Consider the following 20,463-nt stretch of genomic DNA (forward strand, 5'->3'; position numbering starts at 1 on the left):
TTTTGATTATTCAATTCTATTTAAATTTATTAATTTTCCTTGCTTGCTAATTTTAGTTTTAGGAGTTTATTTAGTCTTTATCCAACAAATATATCCTTTTTCATTGTTTTTCCTGGAAAGAAATCATCTCTTGTTCCCAATGGATTTGACCCTGCCCATCATTATACTCAATTTATTTAGAGAGTATGAATTTAAGTTTGGTGGCTCAACGACAACATTTCACATGGCATAAGTTAACACGTACAAAATCGGATGCGTTTGGCAAGATACATGTGGGAAGAGAGAAATCTGTTTTCTTGATTGCAATCCTACAAATATTATATGTGCAAGATCATTAAAATTAGCATCTGTGTACATAATAAATGGATTAGCATTTGTGTACATAATAAATGGTTTTTATTCATCATATGTATCATCGGTAAGAATTAATTGTTAAATTCAGGCACAAACAAAGTCATTAAGATAAGAGGGCACCCGTATAACTTATCCATCCTTCCATCGCGAATCGACGGAGCATAAATAGTCCTGAGGTCATTTCCAGCAACAATAACAGGAATCCTGTGTGCAATATCCGACTCTCTCCCATTCTTGCCCTATACTTACTCTTGTAGGATTATCTGATATATCGATGAGAGTCCCAACTACGATTTGGTTATTGACGGTCACTTGAGTGTTACCTAGGTGAGGAAACAAAAAACTAAGCGCCAGGAATGTCATTTAATAAATTTTTAAGATTAATGTACTGTCACGCCTCAAGCCCGGATCCACGCCTATGAGACAACACAATGAGCCATATAACAATTACTTCGTATTCGTCCTCGCTTTACGAAAATGATTAACCCAAGTTGCTATAGAAATCTATTGTAAGCTCATTATAAACTCATTTTAAATCTTTAGTTTTTACCATGTGGGACAAGAGCTATCACAATCACCCTCCTTCAGAACGCGACGTCCTCGATCCACTAGCGTCGAGAATCTAGAGGTGGCACCTACATGTTCAAGAGGTGGCTCCCGTCATGTAGCATTTTGCCCCGCAGGTTCAAGAGATGGTTCCCATGCACGTAGCACTTTGTCCTGGATAACACTTATTTCCCGGTGGACCTTGCCGGTGACCGGCTCTGGGATGGGTACTCCAAAATGCCCAGAACTCAGAAAACTTAGATATATTAAATGTTGAGTGAACTAGAAATTGAAAACATTGAGTAATAAAGATCACAAAGTTCTAGAGATTCATATCAGTGAAAGAATCAAAGTATCTAGCTTGGTTCTGAACCACTTTAGAAGCAGTTCTGTACCGTTCACGTATCAATCTTCCAGGTTCTACCATAGAAAGACATGAGAAAGCCAAAATAAGCACCAAATATCAAACATGGAAAGCAAGTAAATTCAACTAATAAATTATTCATCAATTGACAGCTTACCTGCTCTTTCTGATTCTAATTCTCCAGCTGACATGATCCCCATCTCCCGAAAAATAAGTTCGGTTTGAAAAGTTTTGCTTTGCCCTTTTCCTCCCCATACGCCTTTAGAACAGTAAGTCAACAACGTCATTGTTAGATAAATGCATATATTTCTGCAGAATCTAATAATTCATCCAGCCTGAGAGTTAGCAATGGTAGGACTAAAAATAATTACCAAGGAGACTGGTAGTGATCAAAGCTTATTAGATAATTTTCATATAAAATGAACCCAAAGAGAAATTGTGTTGAATCCAAATCAACAGTTAAAAATATGACAGTCGAGAGAAACGAATAGAACAATATCCAGCATTGTGCAATTTACCCTGACTCCGACTTAGTTATTATGCATTGTCATTTAGTTAGTCAACAAATGGGCTGATATCATTCAATGGGAATAGTAAGTGGCAACAGAATTTGAAGACGAAAAACACGGTTGGCAGAATTGACGAAATTTTTCAGACGACGCTTCACACGGACAAGTGGTTCTATAAATAGATCTCTCCCTCATTTCATATCATCTTTTCTTCGAGTTCTCTCTCATCTTATATTATTTAAATGCTTAGTTCTATAATATTTGTGAGGTGTTTGTTCTCCTGTATTAAGAGAGTGTGTGTTCTCTTTGGAAACACAGTGAGTGTGTTGTACACCATAAAAAGATTAAAATGAAATTCTTTTCATCTTGCCCGTGATTTTTACCAAAATAATTTTTAAGGGGTTTTCTGCGTAAATCTCGGTGTCCGATTTATTCTTTATTTTTATATTTATTATCTCAAATTGCTGCACGTGGGACTAACAATTATATCAGATTTCCAAAACTGATTGGGGTATAAATAAATGTTTACCCAAAAGAAGCGGAACTTTGGCATTGATAAGATGAGAAATGCAGTTCATCACAATGTGGCATACTGCAATTGCAATAATATCATTAGCAACATATTGAACCAGTATTTCCCTATTTCCTTTGAAATGAAGTCGGTATCTTGGCCTAGATTTAAAAACCTTAACAACTTTATGCTGTCACATAAAAATCAAACACAGAAATAAACATCAGACAACCTATCCACATGTCTTATGAAAGAAAACCACGGCAGAAACAAATACCAAGAAAGCCTGCGCAATATAGTAGTCCCCTTCAAGGTAGTCAAAGGACTTCGTCTCCATTTGCCGGTAATCAAACACGATATTCGCTGAAGGATAAACACACAAATCAAATCCTGACACAACTTTGGAAAAACTTCCACACACAAACTTTGATCCTCGGTAAATTCTACGAAAAATATATCACTAAAGTAAAATGCAATTTCTTCCATTCTTATGGCGAAAAGGGTGTCCACCGACCACCATTTTCATTATTTCATGATTTCTTGTGAGCTAAAATCTTCTAGAAACACCATCCAATACTAAACTATATACAGTAATCAATTAAGCAAATATTTAGTCATTAGAGTCTTTCCCAGGAAATTTCCGCTCCGTTGAAATAAAATTCCTGTCAGTTATATATACAGACTTGGACAATTCTCTCTCTTGAACTAATTTTTTGGGTTGAGTTAGGTCCAAATCCAATCTTAACATGGTATAAGAGTATGTTCCACCGTTATGTATTGGACTACCTATAGTTAATTGGGTCACCCGTTCTGTCATATTTGGTCACCCGTTCTTCTATAGTTTGGTCATTTGTAAACTTCATGCTCCAGATGTTCATTCGTGGACGTGAGGGGTGTGTTAGTTGTACCACATCGGTTGGATAAAATCTCTGAGAGTTGCATATATGAATTTGGACAATTCTCATCCCTTAAACTAGCTTTTGGGTTGAGTTAGGTTCAATTCTCAATCTTGACGACAAACAGATAATCGATAACGCCAAGCCCTAGATCCAACTCCGATATTCATGTTATCGGCCTTTGTGCGAAGCCTGAATAAGTAATCTTTGCCCTCAGAATCCTTAGCTTCCCATGAAGACTGCTCAGATAGCTTGCTTTTGAGCTTGTTAGCGGCATTTGTATCAGTATTTTCATTTCCATCACTTTGGCTGCAGCAGATCGCGAAGCGATTCCGGTGGCTTCTAATCACCATAACACCCATTTTTGTCTCTATTACAGAGATTTTTAATAATATAATAGAGATATATGATTTATATTTTTAGAAATATAAACATGTGTGAGGTTCATACATAAAATTAATATAAAACGACTTCATAAAAAAGTTACTATCGAGGAAAATAGCAAACTTTTTTTTGAAGTATTTGTGGGATAATGCCGTTGTTCCACAAAATTATTGACATATCATCATAAATCATCATGTTATATTGCATTAAAGAAGCAAATAAAATCAAGATCAAACCCCCAACGATAATAAATAAATGTCTAAATTCTTGGAGGGTTAACATCTGCAATCACCATGAGTCGAAGTCCAAGTTCCTCCACATGCATAGCAAAATTGAAATCCACACCTGTTTCAGAAATTAAAGATATATTAATGAAATAAACCTATAAATACATCCCTATAATAATAGGATATACGTTGATCGACTATTAAACAACATATGTGATACAAATATATTCTTATTATAGTTCTGGTCGACGTTGTGACTAAAATAATCATTTAATGTTCAATCGTCAACATATATATCAAATACCAAATACCGTATTCATCAAAATTTCATCATTTACATTACACATTAACATAATAGTATTAATGCATCATCGATCGATAGGAAAAATTCAAGATAAATGGTTGTTCTACCAGCAAATCATATGCAAGCATCCTTCAGTTTTCTCCACAAAGAACTTGCATGTAGGGCACCTCTGCCATTTCTTCTCTTTAGCAAGCTGATGCACCAGTAAATCCTCCCTCCCTCTTTCGCTCGCATCCATCTTATTAAACTCTTCGCATCCGAGACCGGAATGCCATGGCGCGTTACACTGCACGCACAACAATCTCCTGCAGGAGAGGCATTCCGCCTCCCGTATCAAATCTCCGCTATCATTTATCATCAAATAGGAGCAATCTTTGTATGGGCAGTAGAATTTCTGGGAATCATCGATCATGGATTCGCAGATGGCATAATCCCAAGAAGAAATCAGGTAATCGGGCACAATTTCCCTGCATGCATCGATTTCAAGAATCCCCTCGCAATGTAATCCGACCGGGCACGTTAGCACGGTGGAGTTTTCTCGGCGGACATTGCCCATTTTAGTGATGTTTGCGGCGATGTATCTGGTGATACACGTGATGCAGCAGCTGTGGCTGCAGTTCTGGATGGGGAACATTTGATCGTTCTCTCTTCTTTCGGCGCATATTTCGCAGAAGGATTTGGAAGATTCCCCGGCTTCTTTTGATTCTTTTTGTGGTGAATCTCGTCGGGGGGTGTTGGAGGTGATGATCGAAGCCATTAAAGTTTCTTGGAACTGAAGTTCTTCTGCAAATTTCTCATCCGACATTAGAGTTCCATTGTCAGCAGATTCTTCGCTGCTGCTGTTGGAGAGCAAGCAGAGATAAGAGTCATCGCAGAAGAGAGAAATGGAGGGTTCTTCCATCAATTCAGACCTCTTTTCTGAATAAGTTCTCCTCCCCGGACCCCGGCGGTGGTTTAATTCTGAAGGGTAATTATCTAGATTTTAGTTGATTAGGGGATTTGTAGAGTATTCCTCGTACTGTCGCTTGACTTCCATCCATGTGGATTCGGATTCTTCGTTGGAAAGATTTATCAAGATGTCAAATCTTATCTTAAATAACGTTCATAGGATAGGGATGATAATTAAAATTTTTAATTATATACGGATTTATCTTATCTACTGATATATAAATTTGTAAAGATTTATATGTGAAAAACTAAGTTGGGATGAAGGGTGTATTCGTTGTAAATATTTGTTATTTTTTTTAAATAACATAATTTTGTGGAGTTGATAGATTTCTATTTATTTTTACAAAATCTCACAGATTTCTAATTAAAGATTTTCATAAAATCTTGTGGATTTATTTTTGCATGACTTTTATTGACATTTGTTAAAATTTTCATATAACATATAGATTTTGTAATTTATGATTACGATTTTTTTTAATTTCATTGAACTAACGGTTGAACGCGAATAACTTTTATTTATTTAAGATATTTTCATTTATCAATATCAATATTTTTTACTTATTGATTTAATTTACGAAAAAAATAAATAAGTCAGTATTAAATTTATTATAATTAAACTTCAATTATTTAAGTCAATTCAACATGTTTATTTAATTAACTAATATTTTTAAAAACCTAATAACAATAATTTTCAATATTAATAAACAATCAAACTTAAAATAATTTCATTCATTTTAAATAAATTTTTGTATAAAAAATATATCCAAATTTTTTAAAATATGTCTAACAAAAATAAATAAAATAATTATTTGTACAAAAAAATAGGGAATAATTATGTTGAAATATATGCGATCAATGTAACTTTATAAAATTTTAATATATTTAATTTATTATAATTATTCTTATATATGTGTTTAGATAAACGATGTTAATAATTTAATAAATATAATTTTAAATTTTACAAAGTTTTGTGATTGAAACTCGAAAATTAAGAGAAACAATGTTATTGATTTTAATTTTAAACTATTGTTAGTAATAAAAAATGTGTTTTAAATTTTTTTTAAATATAAGGATAATATATGGAAGAAAAAATAATGAAAATTGGTGTTTGTATTGATATTATTTTAATAGAAATGAAAGTGAGTATGTAAATTTGAGATATTTTTCAATTAAATGTCTATCCAAATATTTAGGTTGAGTACTAGATAATACTCACATGAAATTTAGGTTCGATTCCAGCAAGTGTCACTAGTCCAGACGCAGGTTTTGAAATTACCCTGAGCCTGAAATCACGAATAAGACCGTTAGAAGGGGGCCGGGAGGGTGTCGCGGCGTAGCCCCTCCGACGCTCAAGTCAAAGACTGGGGATATAAGTGAAGAACAGCTAAGGGTTCTGCTGAAAACAATATAGTGAACATGAATCAACTAAATACTCAAACCTGATATTTATAGGGAAATATCAGGGCCCGTCATGGGCCTGCCTTCCATCTGGGCTAGGGATGGGCCAGGGGTAGTGAGCCCATCCATGGGGTATCACCAGTCTCCCCCTCCCGAGTCGAACTGAATCGTAGGTTCAAAGTTCGATTAATTGTGTTTTCCACTTGTCCTCGGTTTACCGAGTGCCAGTTGTGCATTTTCTTCCTGCTGCTCATTAGTCACCATAAATTTGGAAACAAATCAGATTGCAATCATGTTCTGAAGGGAAAGAATTGGTCTGATCTTCCTCTATAAAGAGGTCCCCTCCTCAATTCATTCTCACTTATCCTAAACAGAATTCCCTCTGCAATTCATTCACCAGCTCTCTCGCGCCTACGCCTCACCTGCGTGTTAACCTTAGCACCGTTTCATCATCACCTCGCCATCACCTGCGCGAGCCAGCGCTCCACCTCGCCATCACCCTCACGCACACCCTCCCCCAACAGCCCTCGCCTCGCCCAACAGCCCTGCGCCAGCCTCTCCCTTCCTCCATCGCCTCGTCTCCACCTGTTGTCGCCTACCCTCAGCACCTCGCCCCTTCGCACTCTCGCCCAACAGCCCTACGCCAGCCTCGCCGTTCCTCCATCGCCTTGTCTCGACCTACCGAGTGCACGATCGCCCCTTTCACGCCTGCTCGCCCAGCGCGCGCATCGCCCTTCCGCAGGCTCACCCGTCTCGCCCTCGCCGAGTGCACGCCTTCTCGCTCGAGCGCGCGCCCCAGCGCGTACACCCTCGCCCACATAGTCCTCGCCAACCTCCCTTGCATCCATTTCGTCCACCCTCACCGACCCCTGCACGCCTCGCCCCATCCTCGTCCCCTTGCCAATCTCCCTTCCTCGCCTCGCCACATCTTTCACCATCACCCTTGCCAATCTCCAACCTCGCCGTCGCCCTACTCCATCACCCTCGCCTCGCCTCGCCTTGCGCACCCGCACCATCACCCTCGCCCCTCGCCCAACCACGCCCTCGCCCAGCACGTCGAGCGCTTGCCCTGCATAGTTATAAGAAAACATATGCTCTAGTGCTTGCCGTCAAAACATTCTAAGAAAAGATTGATCGATATTTGGATAAGCAACATATCTTATTTCTCACCTCCATTTCATTTCCATCCTCTTCTCCCTCTCCCTTTTCTTCCCCATTCTTTTTTCCATATTCTTTTTCTCATAAATACATATGCTCCATCAATTTCAGATTCATTGTCATCATATTCTTCATCCTGATCATTTCCCGCTGCGTGCTCATTTCCCGCATATTGAAGTTCTTCGGCTTCAATTTCATCACATTTTTTGTCGATATATTTTCTCTCCGAACCAAAAAAATATTGCTCCATGAATGCCTCAATATACTCCGGATATCTTTTAAGATAATAGGCAGCCTCACCTTTATCTTTGGGCCATATGTTCTTTTCATCACAAGAAAAGCAAAATATTTTTGTGGTTTTTTTTTGTGTAGTTTAGAACAAGTATATCTCAGGGCCTTGACGGTTGTTTAGCAGTGGGAGATAGAGGTGGCCGGCGATCACTGGGACTGTGAGAGTGGAAGAAAAGATAGAAGTCTTGCTCGTAGGAGTGGTTAATGTATGTGAGAAGACAGAAGAGAAATGGAATGCTTGAAAGAGTGAGTGGTTACGTTTATGTATGTGAGAGCTTATGTAATATACAGACTGAAAGAAATAGAATCACTTTATTTACGGTTATCATTCTACATGACACTTCTAGATCCACGTGCATCATTCATGTAATTCCGTGTGATCTTATATCATTCATAATATAATTTTAAATAAATATATTATTTTAGTAAAATAAAATAATAATGAAAACGAAAATATATACTTAATAATATTTGGCCTTAAAATTAATTTTAATATACACACACACACACACACACATATATGTAATTAATTGTGAAGAGATCAAGCACGGTTCTGTATGCATGAGACAAACAACTCTTCTCATTAGTTGAGAATTTGTGTTAGATGTTATTGTTAGACAACATCCTACTTTTATGTCGGTCACAACTCATATCTCACGACTAATATACCACATACATGGGTATTCCCAACATATTTGTATATATTTTATGGCTGATACCCCATGGATGAGCCCATTACCCCTGGCCCATCCCTAGCCCAAATGGAAGACAGGCCTATCAAGGGTCAAGGTATCCTCCTATAAATACCAGGTTTGAGCGTATAATAATTCATTCACTATATTGTTTTCAGCAGCGCCCTTAGCTGCTCCCCCCATATACCCTCAGTCTCTGACTTGAGCGTCGGAGGGGCTACGCCAGGACACCCTCCTGGCCCCCTTCTAACGGTCTCATTTGTGATTTCAGGCTCAGAACAATTTCAAAACCTGCGTCTGGATTAGTGACACTTGCTGGAATTGGACCCTAAAATTTCCCGTGAGTATCACTTGGTGCCGTCTGTGAGAAGCTTTGAGTTGAGACGTAGAGATGGTAGGGAAGAGAGGGAGTGGAAGAGCCACCTCAGCATCATCGCGTCCTCGGAAGGGACCCAAACCATCTCATGCTGAGGCAAGACAAGAACAACCGCATTTTGAGATGAGACAGGAACAACCTCGTCAAGAGACAAGAGCCGAGCAGCCCCTTCACGAGACAATGGTCAAGCGAACCCGTCCCAATGAGAATGTGGGGAACTTGACCCTGGAACAGTTGGACCAATTTATTACCCAGACAGTAGACGAGGTCATGAAGAGGAACCAAGAGTCTATGTTTGCTGAAGGACAAGCCAATCGTCAGGAGCGAGAGGAGAATGTTGAGGGTCATCAGAGCAAGGTTGAAGAGACGCAACACCTCCAGGGTACGGAGAATCCAGAGATGGAGGAGATGTGGAAGGAGATAAGAATGTTGAGGTAGCAATTGGGAAACAGAGCTCCAGTGTCCAAGAAAGAGAGTCCTTTTTCCCCCGCCATTTTGGAGGAAGGGCTTCCCCCAACTTTTCGACAGTCAAGCGTAGGGGAGTATGATGGTCATACGGACTCCGAAGAACACTTGGGGAGGTTTGAGAACGCAGCTTTGTTGCATCAGTATTCAGATGGAGGCAAGTGTAGGGTGTTTGTGGGCACATTGGGGAGGTCAGCCCAGCAATGGTTTAACACCTTGCAGCCCAGCACGCTACGATCTTTCGAGGATTTTTCCGTTGCTTTCTTGCACAGATTCGCAAGCAGCAGAAAGCACCAAAGAAATTATTTGAGCTTGTTTGTGATGAAGCAGCAAGAAACTGAAACTCTGCGAGAATTTATCCGGCGTTTCAACGATGCAGCGCTAGATATACTAGCTGCTTCCACTGACATCATGATATGTGTCTTTACCCAAGGACTGAGAGGAGAGGAGTTCTTTAAATCATTGGTCAAGAAACATCCATCAAAATATGATGATTTGTTATCTCGGGCGGAAAAATATGTAAATCTAGAAGATGCCCAGAGGCATAAGAAGATGGAGCAGCGGCATGGGGGAAGTAGAGTTGAGGGAGCGGAAAGAGGAAGTAGAAAGAGAGGTGCGGGCGATGCCTTAGCAGGAAAATAAAAGTTCTCCACCCTCACCCTCTAACTCCTCTGCTAGGCGATTAGGGATGGCAATGGGCCGGGGCGGGGACGGGTTTGCCATCCCTGAATTCCATCCCCATCCCCATACCCGCCCTTATCCCCGCTTATTCGAGTTCTGGGAATCCCCAAACCCGAAACTTCGGGGATCAACTTCCCATCGCAAAAATATTAATATGACAAGACGATGAAGGATTTGGAGATTTTCTCAAACCAAAACTTATTATTATATTTTATTATTAGAAATAATATCAATATCAATATCAATATCAATATCAATATCAATATCAATATCAATATCAATAATAACATTATTATTAATATTTTAAAAAAAATAATATTATTATATTATTAATACTAACAATACTATTATTTTATTATTGATATTAATTTCGGGGCGGGTTAGGGGATTTCGGGGATGGGGATAGTAATCCCACACCCGTCCCGAACTACATGAAATCCCCGAACCCGAACCCGAAAAAATCGGAGATCCCCATCCTCGTTTCGGGTTTTTCCCATGGGACTCAAAACCCGTGGGGATATTTGCCATCTCTATAGGCGATGCCTTGGCAAGAAAATTTTAATTCTCCGTGCTCAACCTCTAACTCCTCTGCTAGGCGATGCCTTAGCAGGAAAATAAAAGTTTTCAATTCTCACCCTCTAACTCCCCTGCTAGACGATGTCTTAGCAGGAAAATCCTCTAACTCCTCTATTTGGCGATGCCTTAGCAGGAAAATAAAAGTTCTCCACCCTCACCGTCTAACTCCTCTGCTAGGCGATGCCTTAGCAGTAAAATCATCTAACTCATCTGCTAGGCGATGCCTTAGCAAGAAAATAAAAATTCTCCTCCCTCACCCTTTAACTCCTTTTCTAGGCGATGCCTTAGTAGGAAAATAGAGGTTTCCCCTCCTCACCCCTGACTCCTCTACTAGGCTCAGTCCCAGTAGGTAAATTTAAATTTTCTCCTTCCCAACTCTACTCCTCTACTAGGCGATGGCTTAGTAGAAAAATTTTGTTTTTCTCTTTGCCAACTCTGCTCCTCTACTAGGCGATTCCTTAGCATGAAAATAAACTTTAAATTTCATCACCTCTTCTCCTCTAATAGGCATCGCCCAAGTAGGAAAATTTAAGTTTCAATCTCCTCACCTCTACTCCTCTGCTAGGCGATGCCTTAACAGTTTCACCTCCTCACCCTCTGACTCCTCTGATAAGAGATGCCTTAGCAGGAAAATAAAACTTTCACCTCCCCACCCTCTGACTCATCTGTTAGGCGACGCCTCAGCAGGAAAAATCAAACTTCAACCTTCTCATCCTCTAACTCCTCTGCTAGGCGATGCCTTAATAGAAAAATAAAACTTTCACCTCCCAACCCTCTGACTCCTCTGCTAGGCGATGCCTTAGCAGGAGAATAAAACTTTCACCTCCTCACCCTCTGACTCCTCTGCTAGACGACGCCTCAGCAGGAAAAATCAAACTTTAACCTCCTCGCCTTCTAACTCCTCTGCTAGGCAAAGCCTTAGAAGGAAAATAAAAGTTTTCAATCTCTCCAACTCTTCTCATCTACTAGGCGCAGCCCAAGTAGGTAAAATTTAATTTATATCCCATCACCTCTGCTCCTCTACTAGGCGATGCTTTAGTAGGAAAACTTAATTTCAATCTCCTTACTTCTGCTCCTCTATTAGGCGATGCCTTAGTAGGAAAATAAAGTTTTCTCACGTTCATAATACAACAACATTCATGAACTGAAAAGAAGAACTTGGTTTTATTAATTTTCAACCGATCACGCAGTACAAATTCAGAAACGAAATACATTAACAATAAAGTCAAGAGTAATATTTTTTAAGGTGGTAAGCATTTCAGGGCCTCTCGTTAAAGCATTACTCTGCTAATTCTCCCATTTTTTTCTCTGCTCTTCTTTCGTCTTGTCTATCAAGCGAAGGCAATCTAGCATCACTCTCAACCCTCTGCGATTTCTCCCACTTCCCTTCTGATTCCCTCATCTCCATAACCTTGTCTCGATTCCTATTCAGAGGAACATGGGATGAGAATTGTCCTCTACCTCTAGCTTCATCCTCTTCTCTCTCATCCACACCTCTCTTCCTACCCCTTCTCTCCTCCCCCTCAACCCTACTTCCTCTTGGTCGCTGCTCCATCCTCTTGTGTCATTGGACATCCTCTAGATTCACATACTTTTCTGCCCGAGCTAAAAGATCATCATAGCTTAATGGAGGTTTCTTGACCAGCGATTTGAATTTGCATCCTCTCAGTCCTTGGGTAAAGGCACTTATCATGATGTCAGGGTCGCCGTTGGTATCTCCAGCGCTGCACTGTTGAAACGCTGGATAAATTCTCGCAGAGTTTCTGCTTCTTGTTGCTTCATCATGAACATGCTTAAATAATTTATTTGGTGCCTCTTGCTGCTAGCGAATCTGTGCAAGAAAGCAACATAAAAATCCTCGAAAGATCGTATGGAGTTGGGCTGCAAGGTGTTAAACCATTGCTGGGCTGACCTCACCAACGTGCCTAGAAACACCCTACACGTGATTCCATCTGAATACTGATGCAACAGGGTTGCATTCTCAAACCTTCCCAAATGCTCTTCTGGATCAGTACGCCCATCAAACTCTCCCACGCTTGACTGTCGAAAACTTGGGGGAGCCCTTCCTCCAAAATGACGGGGGAAAAGGGACTCTCTTTCTTGGGCGCTGGAGCTCTGTCTCCCAATTGATGTCTCAACATTCTTATCTCCCTCCACATTTCCTCCATCTCCGGATTCTCCCCACTTGGCGGGGTTGCGTCTCTTCAACCCTGCTTTGACAACCCTCTGCATTCTCCTCTCGTTCCTGACGAGTTGCCTGTTCTTCGGCAAACATAGACTCTCGGTTTCTGTTCATGGCCTCGTCTACTGTCTTGTTAATGAATCGACCTAACTATTCCAGGTTCAGGTTCCCCACATTCTCATTGGGACAAGGCTGCTCGGCCCTCGTCTCAGGACGAGGTTGTTCCTGTCTCGTCTCAGGATGAGATTGTTCGGGTCTCATCCGAGGACGAGATGATACTAAGTTAGTTGTTCTGCTTCCTGTCCTACCTACCATATCTACGTCTCAGCTCGAAGTTCCCACAGACGGCGTCAAGTGATACTCACGGGAAATTTAGGGTCCGATTCAAGCAAGTGTCACTAGTCCAGACGCAGGTTTTGAAATTACCCTGAGCCTGAAATCAAGAATAAGACCGTTAGAAGGGGACCGAGAGGGTGTTCCGGCGTAGCCCTTCCGACGCTCAAGTCAGACACTGAGGATATAAGTGAAGAGCAGCTAAGGGTGCTGCTGAAAACAATATAGTGAATATGAATCAACTAAACAATCAAACCTTGTATTTATAGGGAAATACCTGGGCCCGTCATGGGCCTGCCTTCCATCTGGGCTAGGGATGAGCCAGGGGTAGTGGGCCCATCCATGGGGTATCACCAGACATTTTCTGAAATTTTATAATTATACCTTAGACTTTAATTCTTGTACTTAATAGAATTTAATGGAGTGATTAAAATTCTATTTAACATTTTGAATACCTCTAAGCTTTTAAAAGTCTAGATTGAATACCTCTTATAGACTTTTAAACTCTACAAAAGTCATTAAAAGTTTAAAAATAATACACCCCCCAAAATTATTTCTTGATAAGTTTATCGTCTTTTTTAAATACAAAATATCTAATCATGATAAGTCACAATCAATTCAAACTTACTTGATAATAATACGAGTTTTCCCAAAAAGTGGTGGTTAATGTCCCTGAGCCTACGCATAAAAAGTTATACAATACCATTTATGTTGAGGTTTGGAGTGCTTAAAAGAATCTCAAACAATTAGAAAATATTTAAAGAGGTGTTAAAAGCGTTCTTCAATTCAATGGCTGGAGCTAACATTTTGATCCATTTTCCGGATTCATATCATGTTATTAAGTTATAAATATGAATAAATTCTTACAATTGGTATCAGAATGAGTTTTACATCTGCCTTGATATGATTATGCAATTTTTTTTACATCAAGTTTTTTATATTTTGCGATTTTTAAATTCAATCAAAATTTGACAAAAAACCCTAGGTTTCATATCATTAAAATTGGATGCGGTATGGAACGTAACTCTTGCAATTGAAGTCACCGGTCGATAGCCCACTTTGGGGCGATCCTTTCTACATCGTTGGTCGGAACATTACGTCAGTAAAGCGGTCGAAAAATCACGATTTTTTCCATCTATTTTACCCACTGTTTTCCGACAACAAGTCTTGATTTGATACCATACACAAAGTGGCAACGAAGGGTAAAGATCGTCTAAGAATGTCCAACAAATTGGATAGGGAAACCGGCTGTTCCACACCGTAGTTTAATCGGAATTCGCAAAACTCGTCGATGTTGCTGTGCGACTTTAAAAACATATTTTTTCCGGCCGATACTACGGCTGCGTGTGTGCGACACTGGTCAGATAAGTTCGTCTGTCCATGGGTGATGGTCAATGGTTGGTGATTTCGTTGGATAGGTGGTAGAGATGAGATCGAAAATTGGGGCTAGGGTTAGGGTTCAATTTCGAAAATCGGGGTTGAAATTTTGAGGATTTTTTCAAATTGCGGTTTTTTAATTTTAGATATTTTTTGGCTGCAATATTTTAAAATTAACAAAAATAATCAAAACACAAGAATGCAAATATGTGTTGCCAAAATTTGAAGCAACAAAAAAAATCTTCAATCAACACTTTGTACGAATGTCGTCTTCAAGTGTCTCAAACACGTCATGACAACATAGTGAAATAGCGATGCTTCGTTTTTATGAGTTCTTCAGAAAATTATCTCTTTGTTCTCTCGTATTTCGCTCATCTCGCTTCTCTCGTTCATATGGTGCATCGATTATTATTTAATATAAAGAGATTTGTGTTGATTTTGATAGGATTCCTTGAATATATTTCTACAAGATAAGGAAATTAGTATTTTATTAGGAAAAAAGTTCTTTTAAATATTAAAAATTAAATCTAGAATTTAAGAAATTCAATATTCTAGAAAGATAAAACTCTTATGCAAAATTTTATAAAAACTTATAAAAAAAATTTATGAGATGAATTATATCTTGTAAAGAAAAACACGTTTCTTTTCCCAGTAATTTCTTTATGTGGTTATCATATATTTGGGGTTTTTTTATAAATAATTTAATTTTTTTTTTCAAATATACTGCAATCCGTGCTTACGAAGCACAGTTCTTGCTCCACGTGAGCCTTATCCGTGCTTCGTAAGCAAGGACGCTCCAATGTGGAGCATGATCTGTGCTTACGACCGTGCTTACGAAGCACATATTTTCAATATTATATTATTTTTCCTACTTTATTTTATCTTTTTGCTTTTGTTGTTTCTTTTCCATCCGTTTATTTACTGAATCTTTCACGTGAATTCTGAATTTCTGAATCTTCACGTGATGTTCAATAATTGAAATCTAAATTTCCTTCGGTATTTTTCTTCTATATAATTGTTGTGGTCATGTAGTTATCGATAATGGATCGGTTGAATATAACATTTCATTTGTTAGACCGATACGAGTATTACGATCTATTAATTTGTTGGAGTTGGTTGAAGTTGTGCATAAAATGTTAGGAATCGATCCAACGAATTTTTCTCTGAAGTTGTCACCAAAATATTCATTCATGGAGAGATCATCTTGACATGAAATTCAAGTCAATCTCGTTGATGATGATGCTTTACAGTTTATAATGCAATGTGACAATATTCATGTGTTGCATTTATACGTGGAAGCAAATTCAATTGAGTATCATGTTGGATTTGATGATCCTGAATCCTACGTTCCACATGCATCCGATTCAGGGTTCAATAACTAACCCGGTACTTCTACATATGATGGTTTCCAGGTTCTAGAATCTTATGTTCCACAGGTTACTGAAAGACTCGGTAATATAAATTTTGATGATGTAAATGGGTCTTGGGATCAATATATCAATGTCTCGTCGGAACAAAATCCTACTCCATATTGGCCGAATCCAACATTAGATACAAGTGCTCGTTGTCCGGATCTAGCCACTAATGATGATATTTGTAAGAGTGATTCTGAACCCGATATGTCATATAGCGAGTCTAAAGAAGAAGAAGTGAATGATGATGATGAAGTAAATACATTTTCAAATCCTAATGAGGGGACATCATCTCGGCAACCACCTCGTGACACTTTATAGAGACAGACCGTACCATTTCTTTCAAACACTTCTGAAATGCCATTATTTTTCACTAAATTTTTTGGGGAAGAGCCTCCTGATTATGTCGATGTACCTTCTGGAATGCAAACAATTTATTATAATCCGGAGAGAGGTGAATTATACGTTAATATGTTATTTAAAGATAAGAATGATCTTATTGCATCTGTTAAGGATTATTCAGTTAGATTTGTCAGGCGTGAGTACCGTGTCGTGGATAGTACACACAATTTATGGAAATTACGTTGCAGAAATTATTCTTCTACGGTCATTTGTCGATGGGGACTTCGCGCTTCTTTGAAGGCCAAAACTGGTTATTGGAAAATAACAAAATATGGCGGGCCTCACACATGTATATCTACCTCTGTTGGTATAGACCATAAGAATTTGAACAGTGGTATGGTGGCACATACGCTATTGGGAGTTGTTTGTTGTGATCCTTCGTACGAGATTAAGTATATCATTGAAATTGTAAAAGATAAATATGGATATCAAATCTCGTATACGAAGGCATGACGAAGTTTGAAACGTGCTATGTAAATTGCTTATGGTACATGTGAGAGCTCTGTTCAATTACTTCCAAAATATATGTGTGATTTGTCCAAATATAATCCGGGAACAGCTGTGAAGTGGAAGCATCTCAATGCCAACACCGAAATGAGTAAGGCACTGAACTATGTTTTCTGGGCATTCAGGCCGTGTGTTGATGGGTTTCGGCATTGTCGAAAAATAATTAGTATCGATGGTACACACTTGTATACCAAATACAAGCACAAAATGTTGATCGCTGTCACTCTGGATGCGAACAATCAGGTTCTACCGCTACCATTTGCTATTGTGGATGAAGAAACATCAGATTTTTGGAAATGGTTCTTGGAGAACTTAGGAAGACATGTTGTTCGTGGTGAAAATTGTGTGTGTCTTATTTCTGATAGGCATAAGGGAATCGTGAGAGTTGCTGAAGATCTACCATATTTTCAATCTCCTTATGGTGTGCATCGTTTTTGTTTGAAATATGTGTGTTCAAACTTTAATGCTAAATTCAAAGACGTGAATTTGAAAGATTTATGCTGGGCGGCAGGAACAAAAAATCAAATTTGTAAGTTTGAAGCAACAATGGAGGCAATCAAGAAAAAGAACATTTTGGCGAATAGATATTTGGCTGGAATTGTGAAAGAGAAATGGAGTTTGGCTCATGACGATGGTTGGCGTCGTGGGGGGATGACAACCAATATGTCAGAGTGTTTAAATAGTGTTGAAGGATGCTCGTAGACTTCCTATATCTGCCATAGTACACTTGACACTTCTGAGGTGTGTACAATATTCATTGAACGTGTGACAAGAGGTGGTCGTATGGTTCAGGAAAATCAGCTGTGGTCAGATTATGCATGTCGGAATTATGAGAAATGGGCGAGGAAGTCTAGTGAACATCGTGTTGCCAAATATGATGTACGTGACCAAACTGTTTCGGTTGCAACTGTTGGAAGACCAAGTCGTGGCCAGCATATGCAGGTGGTCAAGTTATCAACGAGTGATTGTTCATGTGGTAAATGGATGATTTTTGGCATCCCATGTTCCCATGCTATTTGCACCGCTAAGTGGCACTCATTAGATCCGACGACACTTGTGCAGCCATGGTATAACATAGCTGAGTACTTAGCAACATACGAGGGCAGATTTCAACCTCTTGCAGATGAGCGATACTGGGATTCTCCAACTTTTGAGTTGCACCACAACCCTATTAGACATGAAAGAAGAAAAGTTGGTAGGGACAGAACAACTCGATTGAGAAATGAGATAGACTCATAGGTTTTTAGAGAGAGACAACATCGATGAAGTCTTTTGTTAAATTGTAACAACGCTTGATATGTTAAAAATAAATTGGTTGGTATTTTTAAAAAAAAAAACAAATATAGTCGGATAATGTTCGGGACCAAGCAGTAAAATATTACCGCTCGAGCGCGGACTGCACTGGAAAGAATAAATTGGTTGGTATTTTTTTTTTAAAAAAAAAAACAAAAATAGTCGGATAATGTTCGCGACTGAGCAGTAAAATATTACCGCTCGAGTGCGGACTGCATTGGAAAGAATTTTTCCAGTGCAGTTCGCGCTCGAGCGGTAATATGTTACCGCTCGGGCGCGACTACAATAAGTCGCCCCACCACCAAAAAATGACGAGGATGAGCCGTGATCAACGATGCCCGATGCTAGCTGAATGAGGTATGCGATCCTATGCTTTTCTTTGTTTATTAATGGCTACCTGTTCCACAATCGGGTGGATTGCGTCTTCTAGTCCCTCTACGCAATCCAACATCTTCAGGAATTTCCTCATTTGAGTAACCTGAAAAAGTGATAGGCGAAATAACATTCATCTGTGGTTGCATATCATGCACGAGTTGCTGAGGACCAACATTAAGCAAATTTGTGAAATTTTGTATGTTCGACCAAGATGGAGTTTGATAATCATGCTGACCAAACGAGTAAGTCAGCAATCCCTGAATCACTAAAAAAAACCAGGTTGAGTAGTAGAGGGTCCTGCAGTATTCAACTCAGTTGACGGAATATTAGTGTCATACCCACTTGGTTGCCTAACCATGTCACTTCTCCACCTGAATGCTGACTTATGTGAAAAGGGAGAAGGCGTACTGAAATTTTGTTGGACATTAAAGTGTCCGGCAAAAATATTGTACGGATATGGTTGAAAACCAACGACATTAACTGTAGGTGATATGGTGCGTACAGTTATTCGATTATACCATTGAAAGTAGTCTTCGTCAGTTTGCATCGAACTCCCATGTCGTACCCCTTTACCAACATATCTCAACCTACTATTCCACAACTCAATTGAATTTTTATGATTATCTCTCCAGTTGGTGTTTCGATGACCTGTTTTCGTGATATTATGCAGATCATCGTTGTCGACGACAGACCCTGGAATTGATTGTCGTCTTCTGAATTATCGCATCACCCGATTAGGACGATGCATCTCCACGATGTCAAAGCAAATAAAGGGACAAACACATCGCCAAATTTTGTTCTCGTATGAATCAACAATCGTCTTCACATCTACGTCATTCTTCCGATAAACGATCCAATTATATTGTAAAAAAATATATGTTAAATTTTAACATATAATTAATCATAAAAAAGAATTTAATATTCATTGAATCAGAATAAAATATTAAACATTCAATAATACCTCATTATTATTCATACGATCTAAAGAATCCCTTATAATTCTTACACAATGTGTGGGCGAATGTGTACCTAAATCTAATTTTCCACCTACAATTTAACAAATACAATTACATATCAAAACATTATAAGAGACGTACATGATATTACCACAATAAATTTTAAATATTACCGTGCACCATATGGAGAAACTGGAATCATAGCATCTGGATCAATGGGAGGTACAACTAATGTTAACCCATCTCGGTCGGGGTTAATACATTTAATTTTGCTTTATGCCCATATCTGCTTATAATAATAAAAATAGTTAAATACAAATAACAAAAAAATTGTGTTAAATAATCAAATTTCATTATTTATACTTGCAGGATATATAATGGTCCAGCCATTGTATTCTTCTCTATTCGTGTTGCGTTACACAACTCACGGTATAGAAATGCTAAAACAGCACTACCCGAACTGTAAGACTTTACGTTATCATGATATCCCGTAGCAGTTGCAAAAAAATGACTATAGCAGACCTTCCTTGATAGTCAGGGAACATTATTCCTCCAATAATCATTAACGCAACACAACGAGTATATTTCACAACATTTACTTCTGAAAGAGTGTGAAAGAGTAAGGGATGGAGGAAGAAGGAGAGGAGAAGGAAAGATAAGGTGGAGAAGGAAAGATAAGGTGGGGATGGAGATGGACGCTCCACGTGTAGCGTCCGTGCTTCGTAAGCACGGATTGCGGTACATTTGAATTTTTTTTAAAAAAAATTATTTTTGAAATAAATTTTAAAATTTAAATTATTTATAAAAAAACATTTGGTGCCACATGTTATTTTAAGGAAGGCTAATTTTAAATTAGTCATCATTTCTTAAAATAAAAATATTTAATAGATAATTGTTATATGTGTATTAATTACTTCTATGATACAATTTCTATTATTATTATTAT

General features: G+C 38.7%; 2 protein-coding genes and 1 pseudogene across 2 annotated transcripts; 1 reads left to right on the top strand and 2 right to left on the bottom strand.

Moving 5' to 3' along the window:
* Positions 1-390: 390 nt before the first annotated feature.
* On the bottom strand, positions 391-3,542 carry LOC140991843 (ribulose bisphosphate carboxylase/oxygenase activase, chloroplastic-like; annotated as a pseudogene).
* Positions 3,543-3,679: 137 nt separating this feature from the next.
* LOC140956321 (E3 ubiquitin-protein ligase RSL1-like) lies at positions 3,680-5,130 on the bottom strand. Its single transcript, XM_073413036.1, has 2 exons — positions 4,203-5,130; positions 3,680-3,909 (listed from the first exon to the last, which is right to left on the bottom strand). The coding sequence occupies exons 1-2, from the start codon at positions 4,994-4,996 to the stop codon at positions 3,840-3,842; spliced, it is 864 nt and encodes a 287-aa protein (XP_073269137.1). The 5' UTR covers positions 4,997-5,130; the 3' UTR covers positions 3,680-3,839.
* Positions 5,131-16,911: 11,781 nt separating this feature from the next.
* On the top strand, positions 16,912-18,132 carry LOC140991847 (uncharacterized). Its single transcript, XM_073462007.1, has 2 exons — positions 16,912-17,558; positions 17,616-18,132. Exons 1-2 carry the CDS (start codon positions 16,912-16,914, stop codon positions 18,130-18,132), a joined length of 1,164 nt encoding a protein of 387 aa, XP_073318108.1.
* Positions 18,133-20,463: the final 2,331 nt, after the last annotated feature.

The sequence above is a fragment of the Primulina huaijiensis genome, chromosome 13 (genome assembly GCF_012295235.1).
Source record: "Primulina huaijiensis isolate GDHJ02 chromosome 13, ASM1229523v2, whole genome shotgun sequence".
Lineage (NCBI taxonomy): Eukaryota > Viridiplantae > Streptophyta > Magnoliopsida > Lamiales > Gesneriaceae > Primulina > Primulina huaijiensis.